At 41.9% G+C, this 19,025-nt stretch overlaps 1 protein-coding gene across 2 annotated transcripts in view; it reads left to right on the forward strand.

Moving 5' to 3' along the window:
- FAT3 (FAT atypical cadherin 3) overlaps nucleotides 1–19,025 on the forward strand; it is a 648,324-nt gene that overhangs the window by 188,827 nt on the left and 440,472 nt on the right. For both annotated transcript variants that reach the window (XM_068978441.1, XM_068978442.1), the window contains exon 2: nucleotides 4,141–4,455. In XM_068978441.1, coding sequence (XP_068834542.1) covers nucleotides 4,141–4,455 — 315 coding nt within the window. The remainder of the gene's footprint in view (nucleotides 1–4,140; nucleotides 4,456–19,025) is intronic.

Genomic DNA, 19,025 nt, shown 5'->3' on the forward strand with positions numbered 1-19,025 from the left:
ATGTAGGCACATGGCCACCGAAGCATCCCCTAAACCATTTGTTGACAGTGTTTTTTAGAGCAGTTGTGGATGTTTCGGTGTAATTTTTCTGGGGCATCATATCATTTGACACTTTGGTTGCTCCATATGGAGATATGGCTGGAAAATGATGAGTAGAGTAACCCAGCCTGTAATAGTCATCTGCTTTGAACAGCTCCATGAATTTTTCCTCTCATTTCCAATATTCAGAACTTAGTTGATAAGAACAAGATATATATAGTTGTGGGTTTTTTTAAATAATTTGTTTGTCAGAAAGAACAACTATAGCTGGCATGTGCTTCATGCTGGGATCAACTTATTCCATTTCAAACTGTGCACAGTTCTAATAAATAAATAAATACAGTTTGTGTACCTGCTTATACTATTAAATATTGTTACCCGAATAATTCCAGTCTGCCTTTATTGTACAATAAGAAGAAATAGATGGAGAAAAATTTTATAAACCTAAGCATATCTCAAAGAGTATAAAAAATCCCAACTGTATTTCTAAAGAAGTTTTTAATGGGCATCTTAATAAATATCAACATAAAGTTGGGTACCTCAATAGGGTTTATGTTGTGTATTTCTGTGATAGGTGAAACATGCGGGGAAGGATGTATCTGCATTTGGTATATTCCACCTGAGGCCTCTCTACTGAGCAGCACCCCCAGAAACTTGCTTCTAGAAGCTCACTGTAAACGGTTTTATTTTTATTTTTTAATTGTTGTTCAGTCACTCAGTCATGTCCAATTCTTTGCAACCTCATGGACAGCAGCACGCCAGGCTCCCCTATCCTTCACTATCTCCTGGAATTTGCTCAAACTCATGTCCATTGAGTTGGTGATGCCATCCAACCATCTCATCCTCTGTCGTCCCCTTCTCCTCCTGCCCTCAATCTTTCCCAGCATCAGGGTCTTTTCCAATAAGTCGGCTCTTGGCATCAGGTGGCCAAAGTATTGGAGCTTCAGCTTCAGCATCAGTTCTTCCAATGAATATTCAGGACTGATTGCCTTTAGGATTGACTGGTTGGATCTCCTTGCAGTCCAAGGGACTCTCAAGAGTCTTCTCCAACACCACAGTTCAAAAGCATCAATTCTTTGGCCCTCAGCTTTCTTTATAGTCCAATTCTCACATCCATACATGACTACTGGAAAAACCATAGCCTTGACTAGATGGACCTTAATAAATAAAGTGATGTCTCTGCTTTGTAATATGCTGTCTAGGTTCATCATAGCTTTTCTCTCAAGGAGGAAATTCATGGCTGCAGTCACTGTCCATAGTGATTTTGGAGCCCCCCAAAATAAAATCTGTTACTGCTTCCACTTTCTCCCCTCTGTTTCCATGAGTTGATGGGACCAGGTGCTAAGCTGTTACATGGGGAGGAGGTGTAGGCAAAATCTGAGAGCATTTTAATTAGATAAAAATGGGATGAAGAATACTTTTGGAAATAATGATTGTATTTGTTGTCTTGATGGTGGTGATGGTTCAAGGGTATCAAAATTTACAAATTGTTTTCTTTGAATGTGTATAGTTATTGTATGCCAATTATACCTCAATTGAAAAAATTGGAATTGTAAAAAGGAATGCATGGTAGTAATAAAAAAAAGCAGTGGGCTTATATGATTTTAGCAGTCTTTGGAAACCTCAGAAGTGAGTTTTTGCTTGTTAGAAAAGCTCATGTGGATTTCCATTTTTTAATTGTGACCATGTGGATCATAATTAGCTGTGAAACACTGAAGAAAGTGAGGAAATGCTATCGCTGGGCATTAGTTGCTTAATATGGTTAATATGGAGCCTTGGATGAATCTTAAAATAATTGTCAACACATTTCACAGTCATTCTTTTCTTTTTGTCCTCAGATTTTTGGATCAGGAATGATGCCTGAACACTGTGTTCCAAGATACTCATTTGTACTTCTATTTAATGAGTAAATAGCCATAAACATATTTCATATTAATGAGAGAGAATTCTAACTTCTAGAGGACATGTCTGATGTTTCGTTAAAAAATAGAGTAAAACTTCACTCATATATTTTAATTTACATTAGTGGGTGCCTTTCATCCAAGGACTTTTCAAAATCACCTAAATGTCCAAAGCCAGTAATACACCATCTCCCAGTTTGACAGGTGCAAGAAAAGAGATTTAAGTGATTTCCAGGGACCACAGACCAATTCTGTGACTACAAATCTGTGTGTGTGTGTGTGTGTGTGTGTGTGTGTGTACACAGATGCATGCTGGCTGTCTGTGTATGTGAGCGCATGCATGGTGGGTGATCAGGCAAGGTACAGACAAAGCTGACCTAACTTCTTTGATTTTGTTCCTTGTTGAATTAAGTTTTCTTTTTAATGGACTAACTTTGCTGTTCCCCGAACTGGCCAGATATTTTCATGAAAAGGTATCATGGGCAGTCACAAAGACCAAGCAACAATATGCCACATGACTGGAGAAGAAAATAATATCTAACAAGACTTTCCATCCCAAACTTCTCGCCTTCTCTCCTCACCCTTACTTTGAGGTGTGGCTACTATTTGCAAGGCTTTGGGGTATTTATTTTGATTCCTCTTGGTTTAACATGTACTCAGCATCTATTAACACTATAATATGTTGCAAACTTTGTGCCAAACACTCGACATGCATTTAATTCCATGATCACCATGGTATTGAGATATGGGTGATAAAACTAGGCTTGCTGGGTTTAAACACATTGTACAGGGTAAAAGAGGTGGCAAGTAGTGGAGTCTGGATTTCAAAGCGGAACATTCAAGGCAGGCAGGTCTGGGTTCTCCAATTAGCCATGCAACCTGGAACACGTTACATACTCACATTTTAGACTTAATGCCCTCATTTATGAAAGAATTATAAAGTTTGCAGGGTTCTTTGGTGGATAACTTTAGAGCTAAAACTTCAGCATCAGTTGTACAATCTCCCTTTGAATCACTTAGCTGTTTTGAATTTTAGGCAACTCTATTCTGGCCTGTTTCTGGACAGATGCTCTCCTGCCTCCCAAGTGATACACTTGGCAGTTTGCTTAGTCAAAATCTATAGGCCGTATTATGCACCTAATATGGTCAAAACACTGACAGGAGAACCAAGGATAGAAGATTCAGGCCAGAAGTGGAGAACTGCTTCTTCACCCCATCCGTGGATGTTTTTCACAGTATAATAGTTTACAGGAATCCCATGCTTTTCATGAGTATCCTAATTACTTTTAGAGCTTTTATAAGCTGAGCCCCAGAGTTTTCCTATCATAGTGGTGAGTACTTAAAGAGTTCTTGCAGTACGCTTCTGCAGCTTTGGTGCTTTGGGTGAAGGCTGTAATGATATTCAAGAACACTGTGTTTTCCTTTGACTTTTCTGGCATATGTTTGATTTCCTGTTTGGCACTTGTTTCAACCCTGAAATGAGAAAGGTGGGAAGGAGCAGGCTGGGCATTTTTTTGCTCCTAATTTAAAATTCTTGTCCACGAATATCCCTCAAAGTGGCCCAGAGTTTATTTAGGGCCCACTGTAGAGTTCTTGAGGGACCTAGAGCTCATGCAGAAAGTATGTTGGTATGGATTATGGTGTCTTCTCTGATTCTTTTAGAATAACTGTGACATTTGATTTGTAGGGGAATTGCATCAAGGAGGCTTATATTTTTGCATGAAAAGCAGTTTCCATCCCAATTGGCTAAAGAACACTTGAAAGGTCTTTTTCACTTTTGTGAATGAACAGATAAAATATCATGTCCTGGGAAAGCTTTAGGTTGCATAAAAAATCAATGCAACCTCAGGTTAAATGGAAATATTGGTGTGATTGTGCACTGATTTCCCATGCATCATGGGAAGTGTTTTGACCTCTGGCCCACTCTCTTCCCATTGCTCCCAGTTGTCTCGTGTGTGTGTATGTGTTTTGTCCATGCTGGAAATTCAAATAAAGTATTTGTGAATGTGCTTATACGTTTCAAATGGTGGACGAACTAGTTAATATAGTTTTGTGGAAGATAATGTTTTGATGTAAAGAGAAACATCTTCATTTTTCTTTCATTTTCCATTATTACTTAGCACAGCCGTTCTCTATTGGAGATGCTTGGCGTGGTCTCGTAATCTGCTCTCTCAACCACTCTTTGCCTACTTTCTTGTAGGAGTCATCTCTACTGCAGACATTCTCGATCGAGAGACAACGGGGTCGTACTGGCTGACTGTGTACGCCACAGATAGGGGTGTTGTTCCACTCTATTCCACTATTGAGGTCTACATTGAAATTGAAGACGTGAATGACAACGCCCCGCTGACCTCGGAACCTATTTATTATCCTGTTGTCATGGAAAACTCTCCAAAGGATGTATCTGTCATTCAGATCCAGGCTGAGGACCCTGACTCTAGTTCCAATGAAAAACTGACCTACAGGATTACAAGCGGGAATCCTCAGAACTTTTTTGCCATCAACGTCAAAACAGGTAAGGGGATGCTTGTGTGACTTTTTTTTCAGTTGTTAGCCCACCTTTTAAATTCGCAACTCTGGTATTTGCTGTGCCTTTTTATTTATTTCATTGTGTGAAGAAGAGCATCCTTTCTGGGAACAGTTTCTGAAAAGGTGAACGTTCTTCCAGTCTGTTTAAGTGAAGTGATCTAACAGAAATTAAGAGGCTTTCTCAGAAAGCCTTAGGTTTGCTTTAGTCATAATTATAAAAAATGGCTCCTAGACCATTCAGAGCCTAGGCTATGCTGAGTTCTCTGGCTATCTGGCTTTGTGATGCCTCTCCTTCGAGACTTCCTCCCTCGCTTGGCCTTAATCCAGCTCATTATAAATAATCTCCTTAAAGCCTTAACTTTAAGCCCCAGATTGTTGTGATTTCTGTACTACCCATCAATGAAGTGTTATGTTTAGAAGAACTTCCAGTATCTAAATCTTTACATAAAACACATATTTTTAATTTTCTGGGTTTTTGCTTAAAAGTTTCTCGAGATTGCGGAAAACTATACTTGTTGGCTAAAGATCAGAAAGGGCAGGTGTGGAGTTGGTTGAATGTATTCTGAAGCAAGTATATAGCCCTGGAAAAAAATGCTTTGCGGAGTAAATCTCAGAAGTTTGTTGCTTTCTTGTGATTTGCTTCTTTTTGATATGTACGAGAGGGTGAAATACTCAGTGAGAGCTGAGATGGATGCAGTTTTAATTAATTGAAATTTAGAAGAATGTAAAGATATTATTGCTGTTTCCCTCTGGGCAAGTTGATGTTGGTCAACAGTTAGGCTGGGTGATGGAAATATGTCGGTGGGATGTGTTCTGCTTTCTTGACAAAGTCCTGATGAAGTTGATAGTTGTTTTTGCTGCCTGTGTTTGTTCGAGTGGAAACATACCGCTGACCCCAAGCATTTTATAATTGCCAGATTCCCATTAGCATTATGTAAAGAGAATGCCAAGTGTTTTTTTTTTTTTAAACTATTGACTTTTTCCTAACTATAATATGAGTAGGTTAGTCATTTTGTTAAGCAGAGTTCAGCATTTGAGTAGCTTTGAATCCGGATCCGACCCTCATTTCCTTAGAAGACAGAGTAGTCATCAACCACCAGTGTCTGGTCGAGGCCTCTCTGAACATGAGGAAGGGCCCAGAGAGCTGCAGCCATGCCCATCCCTTCAGCACTGCCTGAAACCCACCCTCCTGCTTCACCTCTCACTGGAGCCAAGGACTCTGCAATATGGTGAAAGAGAAATGAATTCAGATACTTCAGCAAATTAACAAGAAGAAAGGACAAAGACAAAAAAAGTCAAAGAAAAGAAGTTGAGGACATGGCCATCTCCACATTTCACTCCCCTGTGGAATCTGAAACACCCAGCTAGATTCCTAGTCTTCTCTCTTGATTCCACTGGCATTTGAGTCAGTGAGGGCAAACCCAGTGCCCTCTTTTGCAAAAGACACTGCACAAGGCCAGTGTCAACTGGTCTCTTCCTGCACTCATGGCTGAAATTAAGGAAAGAATACATGTCACAGGGAAGAATTTGGGTTGGAGGTGAAGACCATAGAATGAACATTATTTGCAGAGAGCATGTAGACTCCTGTAACTAAAGATGTCTTTTATACAGCTTTGAAAAGTTTATGAATAAATTTTCAGAAAGTCCTATATTATCAAAATTTGGACTGCATTACATGATAGGAACTTTCATCATAGTTATAATTTCCCTGTCCTTGTTGTAGATTTTTAAAAAGGATTTGTGCCAAGAATGACAATTTAGACCAACTTTTCTAATAGTCTAAAATGGATGCATGGCACACTTTGTAATTCTCAGACACATGATAAGAACACATTGGATTTTGTTTCTCCATTTAGTCATTCACCAAGCATGTACTGTGCCTTCTGGTTTACAAACAAGATCTAATTTATAGAGTTATAAACTTAAGAGATGGCTCAAGCTTATCAGGGACCCAAAGGTACATGAAATTAGTAAAATGACAAACATTTATGATAGAGTGAAAGTCGAGTGAGGGAGTGCAATAACTGATTATGGTAGAAGAGTTTCACTCAATATGGGGCGGGTGAGAGTGGTGGTCAGGGCGTACTTCATGGAGGAAGTAACATTTGGGGTTAGAAGTCCTGGTTTTCAAAACCTTGCTCTGTACATCTAACTGGGAAGCACCATCAACTGCAAAGAAAAACATAGACTAAATCAGACTCTGTGCTTTATGAGCTTGGGCAAGTTATCGAACCTCTCTGAACTTTATTTTTTAGTGAGAAAGGATTGTTGCAAGGGATAGAGAGGCTCTCATGTGAAGTGATGACCAAAGTGGCTGGCACATTGAAACTGTGCAAAAAAGGTGATACCCCATCCTGACTGCTGTAACTGATACAGGCACATCATTTAATCTCCTAGGGCCTCAAGTTCTTACCTAGAGAAGGAAAATGCCTTGCTTTCTTCATACGAATTGCTCATGAAGTTTCAATGTCATGATGTGTTTGAAGGCCTTTGGTGAACTACAAATCTCCAAAAGAATCATGTTATGACTGTTCCTATTTCTGTTGGAGTGTACGGAACCATGAGCCTGGTGTAACTCTTGTTAAGTGTGTTGCTTTAATAACGCTGTTCATGGAGAAATTTCCCTCCAATTCAACAAACCCTCCGATGAGATGCTTTAATTTCGGGCATACTTCTTGTTTCTCTAAAGCCCTTTGTCTGCAATGGTTACATTAATGTAACATTTTTCAGGAATGCAGGGGAGATGTACCTAACTGGTATATTTAGGTAAGATTTATGCTTTAGATTTTTTTCAACTAGATGTGGACCTGGGTAAACTGACCTTTCATTCCTCTGTGGTAGAGCTGAAATTTATAGAGTTTCGTTTTGCTTTGGCAATGTGCTCCATAATAAATAAGGATTAAAATGATTAATGCAAACTCAAATAATGTCAATGCTTGGGGTCCACAGCTTGCAGCAGATAACAGATGTCCTGAACTCGAGAAGGAAGAGAGAGACAGAGATTTCTCTGATGAACACTCTGTTCTCTACCTAAAGAACTGTTGTTGTTTTTTTTTTTTTTTTCTACCAGACCTAAAATCACTTAAAGTCAGTAGTCTGTGGACTTTCTCCAATAATTCCTGTGGCTTAAGAAGGAAAACAAAAGCTGTAATGCTCCTAGGTCCTTTCTGGCTTGTACAGAGAAACCTTGATTGATTCCAGGCTGAGCAGTTGATTTCAATCAAAGGCAGCCTCCAGTCAGGGCCCTTCCTTGGCTTGTTAGTAACCGGAGCCCTGCCCACGTGTTCTGAGCCAGAGACACCCAACAGGCTGGCACTCACCTGTCTCTCTGCGTGAGCAGGAACTCAAATGCTTTCTTCCAGCGTTTGTAGTGAAATCCAAGCTGGCCACTGAGTGGTTGTCCAGGCTGATTCGGAGAACAGGTGTGGGAAGTTCCTCTAGGATTTCAGAATGTCTACTGTAGTCTTGTCTACAATATGGAAACCATTTAGCACAGTGCCAGCATGCTAGCAGTAGAGCACTCAATAAATGTTGTTATTATTGTTCAGTTCAGTCACTCAGTTGTGTCTGACTCTTTGCGACCCCACGAACTGTAGCACGCCAGGCCTCCCTGTCCATCACCAACTCCCGGAGTCCACCCAAACCCATGTCCATCGAGTCAATGATGCCATCCAACCATCTCATCCTCTGTTGTCCCCTTTTCCTCCTGCCCTCAATCTTTCCCAGCATCAGGGTCTTTTCCAATGAGTCAGCTCTTTGCAGCAGGTGGCCAAAATATTGGAGTTTCAGCCTCAACATCAGTCTTTCCAATGAACACCCAGGACTGATTTCCTTTAGGATGGACTGGTTGGATTTCCTTGCAGTCCAAGGGACTCAAGAGTCTTCTCCAACACCACAATTCAAAAGCATCAATTCTTCTGCACTCAGCTTTCTTTATAGTCTAAATCTCACATCCATATATGGCCACTGGAAAAACCGTAACCTTGACTAGACGGACTTTTGTTGGCAAAGTAATGTCTCTGCTTTTTAATATGCTGTCTAGGTTGGTTATAACTTTCCTTCCAAGGAATAAGTGTCTTTTAATTTCATGGCTGCAGTTGCCATCTGCAGTGATTTTGGAGCCCAGAAAAATAAAATCAGCCATTGTTTCCACTGTTTCCCCATCTATCTGCCATGAAGTGATGGGACCAGATGCCATGATCTTAATTTTCTGAATGTTGAGCTTTAAGCCAACTTTTTCACTCTCCTCTTTCACTTTCATCAAGAGGCTTTTTAGTTCTTCTTTGCTTTCTGCCATAAGGGTGGTGTCATCTGCATATCTGAGGTTATTAATATTTCTCCCTGTAATCTTTATTCCAGCTTGTGTTTCTTCCAGTTCAGCGTTTCTCATGATGTACTCTGCATAGAAGTTAAATAAGCAGTGTGACAATATACAGCCTTGACATACTCCTTTTCCTATTTGGGACCAGTCTGCTGTTCCATGTCCAGTTCTAACTGTTGCTTCCTGACCTGCATACAGATTTCTCAAGAGGCAGGTCAGGTGGTCTGGTATGCCCATCTCTTTCAGAATTTTCCACAGTTTATTGTGATCCACACAGTCAAAGGCTTTGGGATAGTCAATAAAGCAGAAGTAGATGTTTTTCTGGAACTTTCTTGCTTTTTCCATGATCCAGCGGATGTTGGCAATTTGATCTCTGGTTCCTCTGCCTTTTCTAAAACCAGCTTGAACATCTGGGAGTTCACGGTTCACATATTGCTGAAGCCTGGCTTGGAGAATTTTAAGCATTACTTTACTAGTGTGTGAGATGAGGGCAATTGTGTGGTAGTCTGAGCATTCTTTGGCATTGCTTTTCTTTGGAATTGGAATGACAAGTGACCTTTTCCAGTCCTGTGGCCACTGCTGAGTTTTCCAAATTTGCTGGCATATTGAGTGCAGCACTTTCACAGCATTTTGTTAGTCATCCTGTATTCCCCACTAGAGTTGTTTGTGTAAGTTACAGGCATACTGCTCCCCAGATGTGTATACACACACACACACACACACACACACACATACATGTAGATATATATAGATACATATATATACACACACACACATATGTATTCTTTTTCTGATTCTTTTCCCTGATAAGTTATTATAAGATATTGATGGGCTTCCCTGGTGGCTCATTGAATATGGTTCTCTGTGCTATATAGTAGGTCCTTTTTGTTTATCTATTTTGTATATAGTAGCATGTATCTGTTAATCCCAAACTCCTAATTTTCCCTCCCTTTTCCACTTCGGTAACCGTGGTTTTGGTTACTGTGTCTGTGAGTCTGTTTCTGTCTTGCAAATAAACTCATTTGTATCCCTTTTGGGATCCCCCTGTAAGTGATATGATGCGCCATGACACGGTGCTCTGTGTCCGATGTGCTTCACTTAGGGTGATAAGCTCTCGGCTCATCCGTGTCACTGCAGTGGCTTCCCTTCCTAGTCAGTGTGTAGCACGGGAGCCTTCTGTTGGGTTTTATAAAGTGTTAAGTGGACTGCTGTGTGCCACTGCTATTCTAGAACTCAGGCATTGGTGGAATGGATGATAGAACAGAAGTATAAGACATTACTGCATTTAGGGAATTTATTCTCTTGGGTAAAATAGGCCCATCATGCATACAATGCATTTTAGCAAGAGTGTAAGGCAGATTATTAATAAAAATAATAAATGGCCAAATTCTGTGGAATATAAGCTGTGAAGAGAGTAATACGTCAGGCCATGAATACAGAGTTCAATGCCAGCTGGAGTGGGAGAGGATGGTGTGAGGACTTGAAGACCCTGGAAATGGGAGGCCTGAGGAATGGATCAGTCTGCAAAGAGAGAAGTGAGAAAATTACTCCAGGGACTTTGGACACGTTAAGCTGAACTTGAACGCCCATCCGTTGCTACTTGAGCTAGTTGGAGAGGCTTTATATCATTAGAGAAGGAATTTTAAAAGACTTATAAATGTCTGGAATGTTGGAAGATATTCAAAGTAGCAACTATACACATCTCTTTTATTTTTGTTTGATAATATTTAGATTTATTAAAGCCTTGGGTTTTATGTCTACCTTCTGAGAGGCCTAGTAAAATAATTTTTTAGAGAGGAAAAATCATGCCTAACAGAAACCCCTTTATTCTTTGTTTTGCCTCTGTTAAACATCCAACCAGGGTTAGCTTATGCTGTGTTGAAACCCTGCATCTCTGGAAGTGAGCCTTGCTTAATCCAGACCTTTTGATGGTTTACTATCCAGGGCATAGACTTTCTAAACTGCTTCCTGCAGTTGTAATATCTCCTTTTGGCCTGTGTTCTGGTCGATGGCATCTCCAGCTACCTTTGAGAGGAGGTGGAGGCTCAGCTTTCTTTCACTTTGTGTGAGCCTCGTGGCGTTGAGCTGACCAAAGAGCCCGGATGTGTAGGACAACTCGCTGCCATCTCTTCTCAGGGGAGTTGAGAGAAAGAGATTCTCTTCAAAAGCATGTCTGCTGTAGGAATATATCAAAGCCTAACCTTACCTATTGATTCCCTTGGGCTTAGACAGTTTCCCTATACAAATGGGAGGGATAAATTATTAAAACATTGGATGTCATTAGTTTCTGAACTAACTCTAATCAGATTGGGACTTCCTGTGGTTCATTTGTTAAGACACTATGCTTCCTGCTTCCACTGCAGGGGACAGAAGTTCGATCCCTGGTTGGTAACTAAGATCCCATGTGCCCTGCAGCGTGGCCAAAATACATACATAAATAAAAAGCATCAGTGTGCTTTTTGGTATATGGTTTAAGACAAACCTGGAACATGTTACCCAGAGGGGTAACTGAGAGAGGAAACTCTAGACCATACTTCAGCATGATGATAATTGCTTGGTAAGCTTGTTAGACCACAGATTCCTAGGGTGGAGCTCAATAATTTGCATTTCTAAGAAAGTCCTCTGTGATGCTGACATTGCTCCCCTGAAAGCTTGGTTCCCAAGCTTCAGGACTTTAGTATCCAAAGAGAAACAAAAGAGGGAGGTAACACAGTGCTGAGGGATGCTCCTGAGACAGGGCAGCCAACTTTATCCTTTATCCACACATTCTTGCCTTCCAGAGCTGGGATTCTGAGCGTTGGCCATGAATGCAGCATGCTTTCTGTACCTACCCCTACAGTCAACTCTCATATCCGCCAGATGCTCTCTGTTTTATGAAGTAGGGAAAAATGAAAATCCTGTCTCTTTAATGGTCCATGAGCAAAAACATTGTGATTCCTTAGACTTGTGGTTAATAAAAATCTGGGCTATATCAATGTTTGGATACCTTTTTATTATTTCCAAATATATAGAATTAAGCAGAAACCATTGCTAAATGGAATTCAGAACTACTTTAATGAATCAACAAACCTTCGGAATTAATCTATCATCATAAAAAGAATGATGACTCAGAAGACAAGGGTGCTCAAAAAATAATCTAACATCTTAGGTAAGCTAAGCCTTCTGTTGATGCCCAGCTCCTTTCGGTGATAATCTGCTTAGGAAAATACTTTTTCCTGGAAAACAGAAGGGGACCTTGCTTTATAACATCAGAGATTAAAACACACACACACACACATACACAAGTTGAGGAACAAGGGGACAAATATTGATGCTTTTTCTTTTGAGTGAACATTGCAGAAATCTCTTATTACAGTCTTGTGTTCCTTATGCCTTCCTAGTGGAAAGCTAAATTCTCCTGAATGGGGAGAAATGACCGCTGGGTGATGAGCTGATATTCATAAGTCCGGGCACAAAGCAGATAATGCAGCGAATGAGTATGTATGAAACTGTAAATCACTCTCGCCCCTTCTTTCAGCCATGAAAGGAGGCCTTGTCCTATAGAACATTAAATTGTGTTCATTTAATCCAACAAGTCCAGTAGAACAAATCGGCCTCATGCAGATTTATCACAGGAGGTTATTTAAATTCAGCGGTGACCTTTGCCTCCCTGTGAATGTGCTTCACATGACCAAGGACAAAGGCAACTTTTCTGCACTGTCGTTGTGTCTCTGGGGAGACTGTGTGTTTCCCCATGAGATCAACTCACAAGTGTGGACTGGGGGTTTGGGGCGGTTCTGAGCAGGTGGGTACATCACAGGGAGGGTGTGTTTTCACCTAGTGTGGACTCTGGCTTTGCCTTCCTGTGGCCTGATTGTTAGAATGGCTGTGAACGTAAGTACCGATTTCAGGGTTACACAGCTTCAATCGTTTTGACATTGCAGACTGGGTAAGTCTTTGTTGTGGGGGGCTGTGCTGTGCGTTATAAGATGTTTAGTGACATTTCTGGCCTCTCCGAAATGCCACTAGCACACCTTCCCTGAGCTGTGACAGCCAAAATACCTCCAGACATTGTCAAACATCCCCTGGGGTAAAACTCATGTGGAATATGTGGAACGCATTGAAAACCATTGAATTCACTTGACATATTTTCTAAGACTCTGTTTCATATGGCCTTAACAAAAAAAACCCTGCGCCAGATGAGTGACTAATTAGGGAAGTGTGATGGTGTTGTTAACATTTTCAGAAAGTGCCTGTGTGCATATATCAATATATAAATACAGTTGCATATATATTAATAATAATCAAATGAAATAAAATGAAAAAGGAAGAAATCCAAAGGTGCCTCTAATTTTCCTCTGACTCCAGGTTGCTTGTATTTTAAAGATTTTATGAGTATTTGAAATCAAATTTATTGACAAAAAAAGAACAAAATAACTTCTAGCAGAATGAAAGTGGATGAAACTATCGTTTTCTTAACTCTCAGTATTTGGAGAGGATTTGGCTGGTGACAAAATCCTCATCAAAGTCAGTTTTGTGCAGCGTTCTTCAGGAAACCACATCAAGAGATTATTTTGAGGGTCCCAGGGTTTATTCCCTTGAAATATTTAAGCAGCTCCATATCCTGTTTCTGCTTAATGTCAGCTTTCTAATGGATAAACGTGTGGATTGTTTCTTCCCTGGAATAAAAGTGGGTGAAAAAGAAGAGCCCAAATCCGTATGCCCTCAGCCGGGGATTCTGCAGTCCTGTATCTAGATTTGGGCTCTTGGAGATTTTTATCATCTCTCCTAAGTATGCAGTGTTCATTCATAAGCCCCAGAGTACTGCTAGATTTGTGGGGACTCAGAACCAGTGTCTGAGATCATCGTCCCTGGATACACCATAGGATAAAAAGACTGCTAGGTGAGAATTGGTGTCTCTATAAGTATTAGGAAGGAAAACTTTGACCACCGATAGTAAGTCAACTTTTTATGGATGAGGCTGCTAGTTAGGCAACAGCATTCATGAGAAACAGATGCGATTCTTTGAGTTAATATGACTGTTATTTGGGAAAAGGATTTCCAGGTGCTGACTTCTATGAAACCAATTCCAGGGAATTTTGGGCAAAATGGGCAGAAGCCTGAACAAGCACAAGCTGGAAGGAAGAAATGGCTGTCTGGGAACAGACCCTGGGCATCAGGTGGCTCAGAGGCCCCTCCCCGAGGGGGTGCATGCATGCTAAGTCCCTTCAGTGGAGTCCAACTCTTGGAGACACCATGGACTGTATCCTGTGACCATGGGATTCTCCAGGCAAGAATCCTGAAGTAGGTTGTCGTGTCCTCCTCCAGAGGATCTTCCCACTCCAAGGACCGAACCCCGTTCTCTTTTCCCTCCTGCATTGGTAGGCGGGTTCCTTACCGCTAGCACCACCTGGGCTGGATGCAGCTTGTTCTGCCTACTGCTTACTCAGCGGTGCTGCCGCACGGAGAAAAGCTATGACAAGCCTAGACAGTGTCTTAAAAGCAGATTCGTTACTTTGCCGGAAAAGGTCCGTCTAGTCAAGGCTGTGCTTTTTCTAGTCATCATGTATGGATATGGGAGTTGGACTATAAGAAAAGCTGAGTGCAGAAGAGTTGATGCATTTGAACTGTGGTGTTGGAGAAGACTTTTCAGAGTCCCTTGGACTGCAAGGAGATCCAATCTGTCCATCCTAAAGGAAATCAGTCCTGAATATTCATTGGAAGGACTGATGCTGAAACTGAAGCTCCAGTACTTTGGCCATGTGATGCAAAAAGCTGACTCATTAGAGAAGACCTTGATGCTGGGAAAGATTGAAGGCAGGAGGAGAAGGGGACGATGGATGGATGGCATCAGCGACTCAATGGACATGCATTTGAGCAAGCTCCAGGAGATGGTGAAGGACAGGGAAGCCTGGCATGCTGAAGTCCACAGGGTCACAAAGACTCACACACGACTGAGCTGCTGCTCAGCCTCTCTTGTCCTCCAGCCTCCAGAGAAGGGATGGGGGAGGGGCAGGTCCCAGATACCCAGAAGATGCCCATCCTGCTCCTGGGGCTCAGCTGCTGGCATAGCTGTTGCTGGAAATTACTGACAATTATTTGGGAGGGGGATACAGTCATGTAAATAAAGCAGATGATGGAGTTTTATATATATATATATAAATGAAAAAAGATTGATTAAAGTCATAAATTTCCCTTTTATATCTTTTATCTGGGCATTAACTCCACAGCAGTAATTTACTGCATTGGTTTATTACTTTCTTCTGTTCTGAGAGAAACAGTGAATTTTAATTGAAATCACTGCCCACTTCTCTTCATTCTTTCCAGACATTGTTAGGGGGACTCTTGCATATTCCCGGGGTGTGTGCTTCCTTCCTCCAGGGGGTGACAGCAAGAAGAGGAACCTTAACCAGGGAAGTCAAGTGCGGATCTGCTCTGTGCCCCAGCCATGCCCGGGTTTTCACAGATTAGCTAGTTCACCTCTCATTACAGTCCTGAGAGGGCTTCCCTGGGGGCTCAGTTATAAAAGAATCTGCCTGCAATGCAGGAGCCGCAGGAGCCTTGGATTCCATCCCTGGGTCAGGAAGTACCCCTGGAGGAGGGAAGGGCAACCCACTCCAGTATTCTTGCCTGGGAAATCCCATGGACAGAGGAGCTTGGCAGGCTACAGTTCATGGGGTTGGAGAGTCAGACATGACTGAGCGCACACACACACAGTCCTGGGAAGGAAATGGGCCTGTGGGCACCTTGGTGACCTGCCCAAGGTCACCCAACTGATCGTGCAGAGCTAGGATTGCTCTGATTAATGGTCCCCAGTGCTGTGGACAAATGCCACAGAATGTGAAAATGTGAGCAGCTCGGGGAATGCATTAAATGGATCTGAGGACTCGTGCTAAGTGAATTCTTTCTTTCAGATGAGTGTACACACACTTTATTTTGTATGCATTTACGGGTTGAATTTTGTCCCCCAAAAGACATGGTGACCTCTTAATTCCCCTCTACACATGAATGTGACCTTATTTGGAAATAATCCCTTTGTAGATGTAATCTAGTTAAAATGAGATCCGTGTGTGTGTGTGTGTGTGTGCTCAGTTACGTCTGACTTTGTGGTTCCGTGGACTGTAGCACACCAGACGACTCTGTTCACTGGATTTCCCAGGCAAGAATACTGGAGTGGGTTGTCATTTCCTTCTCCAAGGGATCTTCCTGACCCAGGGATCGGACCTCTACATCTGTTGAGCCTACTGCCCCGGCGGGCAGACTCTACCACTAGCACCACCTGCACTTCCCAAGTGGCTCAGATGGTAACGCAGCTGCCTGCAATGCAGGAGATCTGGGTTTGATCCCTGGGTCGGGAAGATCCCCTGGAAAAGGAAATGGCAACCCACTCCAGTATTCTTGCCTGGAGAATCTCAAGGACAGAGGAGCCTGGTGGCTACAGTCCATGGGGTCGCAACGAGTTGGACACGACTGAGCAACACACACACACCGCCACCTGGGTAGCCCTCTATTGCATGAGGATGGACCCTAATTCAGTGACTGCTGTCCTTACTAGAAGAGGGACGATTGGACAGCGAGACCTGACTCAGAGAAAAGATGGCCGTGGGGCTGGAGGCGGAGGTTAAAGACATACTCCCACAGGCCACGGAGGGCCAGGGGTCCTCAGCACCCTCTGCAAAGCAGGAAAAGCAGGGCCGATCCTCCCCTAGAGCTTTCAGAGGAAGGCGACTCTGCCGACTCCCCGGCTTTTACCCTGAGACCTTCAGTGTGATAACACATGTCTGTTGTGCTCAGCAGCCAGTTTGCAGTTCTTGGTTATGGCAGCCCTCAGAGACTCTACCGGAGACCGTCGAAGGGCACAGATGGGAAGGCTGAGTTCTCCTAAGGGTGGAGGTAGCTGGCATCACCAAGGACTCCTGATACCATGCTTTCCTTATTACACCAAATGTTAACAAGTTAGCAGGGCTTTTTTTTCAGCCTTTGTTCAGTTTTTTTTTTTTTTTTCCTGTTGAAGTATAGTTGACTTACAACTTTGGGTTACTTTCAGATATACAGCAAGGTGACTCAGTTATATATGTGTGTATGTAAATATATGTTTAAGCTAAGTCACTTCAGTTGTGTCCGACTCTGTGTGACCCTATAGATTGTAGCTCACCCGTCTCCTCTGTCCATGGGATTCTCCAGGCAAGAATACTGGAGTGGGTTGCTGTGTCCTCCTCCAGGAGATCTTTCTGACCCAGAGATCGAACCCTCATCTCTTCTGTCTGCCTACATTGGCAGGTGGGTTCTTTCATCACTAGCGCCACCTGTAAAATATATATATATACACACACATATAGATATATATTTTAGATTCTTTCCCGTTATCAGTTATTAAAAATTTCTGAGTATAGTTCCCTGTGCTATACAGTAGGTCCTTGTTGTGTATCTGTATTACATATGTTAGTGTGTATGTGTTAATGGCAAACTCCTAATTCATCCCTTTCCCCCTGCTTTCCTGTCTGGTAACCATAGTTTGTTTTCTATATCTGTGTGTCAGTTTCTATTTTGCATGTAAACTCATTTGCATTTTGTTTTTGATTCTACATATAAACCATACAGGGATGGACCTAGAGATTATCACAGAAAGGGAAGCACGCCGGACAGAGGAAGACAGGTTTCATGTGATATTGCTTATATGTGGAACCTAAGAATTTAGCAGTTTTTGAGATTGTTAATCCAGGCTTTAGTTAGGTCTCTCGTTTTTGTTGTTTGTTGTGCAGTACCTGTGATTTGGTTAAGTTTAATGATTTGGGGGAGATCTAACAGGTATAAGGGATTTGATGAGAGATTTTTGTGGCCTTAAGTTGTTCTAATCATTTCAGGACGCCTGAAAGAGTATCCATGCTCTCATGCCCACGGGACCGACTGTGGGTGGATTTTTATGTAAGTCACAAGGCCACGTGGAAGTTACTGTTGAGCATCACTGGTGTGCTTCATAAATGAGAATCTCATCAGAGCCTCATTTATTTGATCACTTTTGAGTCCTTTAAAGTAAATTCTCTGGAAGCACTTTCCTTTCAAAGCACTGGAAATTCTACCTGAAAAGTAGCTGCAGGATGAGGTATAGCTTCACCGCCGACCTTGAGAACCCAAAGTCCAGTTTCAATATTGCTGCCACTTTACATTCTGGTCTTGGCATTTGCTGTCGTTTTAAAATGACTTTGTTCCTAGCTTCTTGACATTCTTATAAAAATGTTCAAATATTCTAAAAATACATAAATTTTATTCACATTGAGGTAGATTGTTCTAGGAAAGCATATGGAAATCTGACAATAAAATGACAAAACCAACCTGTGGTGAGTTATTGATAGCAGTTTCATGACTTAATAGCATAAGGACCAGTGTCTGTTTAGCTCTCTGCCATTTATTCTCATGATCAGGCTTCTAATCATGGGAAGAGAGAAGCCAGGTAGAATAATGTCCAAGAGCTTGGGCACTGGTATCAGATATGTGTGCATTTAAATCCTAGCTTTACCACTTTCTTAGCTGTGTGAGGTTGGGCACATTACTTAACCTCGCTGAGCTTCAGTTTACTGCAAAAATGAGAGTATGTACATTAAATAATGCATTAGCTTGCCACCAAGAATAGATGAGTTAATATATGTAGAGTACTTTAGTAAGAATTTAGCACATAGTAAATTCTCAATAAATGTAAAATGATGTTGTTTTCACATGCATGGAGTTTATTTTAGCTAATTTGACTTCCACATTGTATGATTAGTCTTTGAATCTCTAAAACACAGTGATATTGAAGGGAGGGAAAGAAGGGGACTGACTGGAGAGAAAGCACAGAAATACAGCTAACCAGAACTTGGTGAACATGAGCATTGAAAACCATCTTTGTGACATGATGCAAAATAGCATCAGACTTGAAATCTCACAGAGAAGATAGATGCATGTGTGCTCAGTCGCCTAGTCATGTCTGAATGTTTTGCAGCCCCAGGGACTTGGGGTTGCAAAGTCCCACTTTGTAACTCCCCAGGCTCCTTTGTCCATGGATGTTCCAGGCAAGAGTACTAAAGTGGGTTGCCATTTCCTCCTCCAGGGGATCTTCCCAACCCAGGGATCAAACCCGAATCTCCTGCATTGGCAGGTGGCATCTTTACCACTGAGTCACCTGGGAAGCCCCACAGAGAAGATTCCTTGTTATAAATGGCTTTGGAGGTATATGCCTAGCCCAAAACATCACCCCTTTTCTCTGAGTACTGACCACC

Source organism: Capricornis sumatraensis, chromosome 8 (assembly GCF_032405125.1).
Source record: "Capricornis sumatraensis isolate serow.1 chromosome 8, serow.2, whole genome shotgun sequence".
Taxonomy (NCBI): domain Eukaryota; kingdom Metazoa; phylum Chordata; class Mammalia; order Artiodactyla; family Bovidae; genus Capricornis; species Capricornis sumatraensis.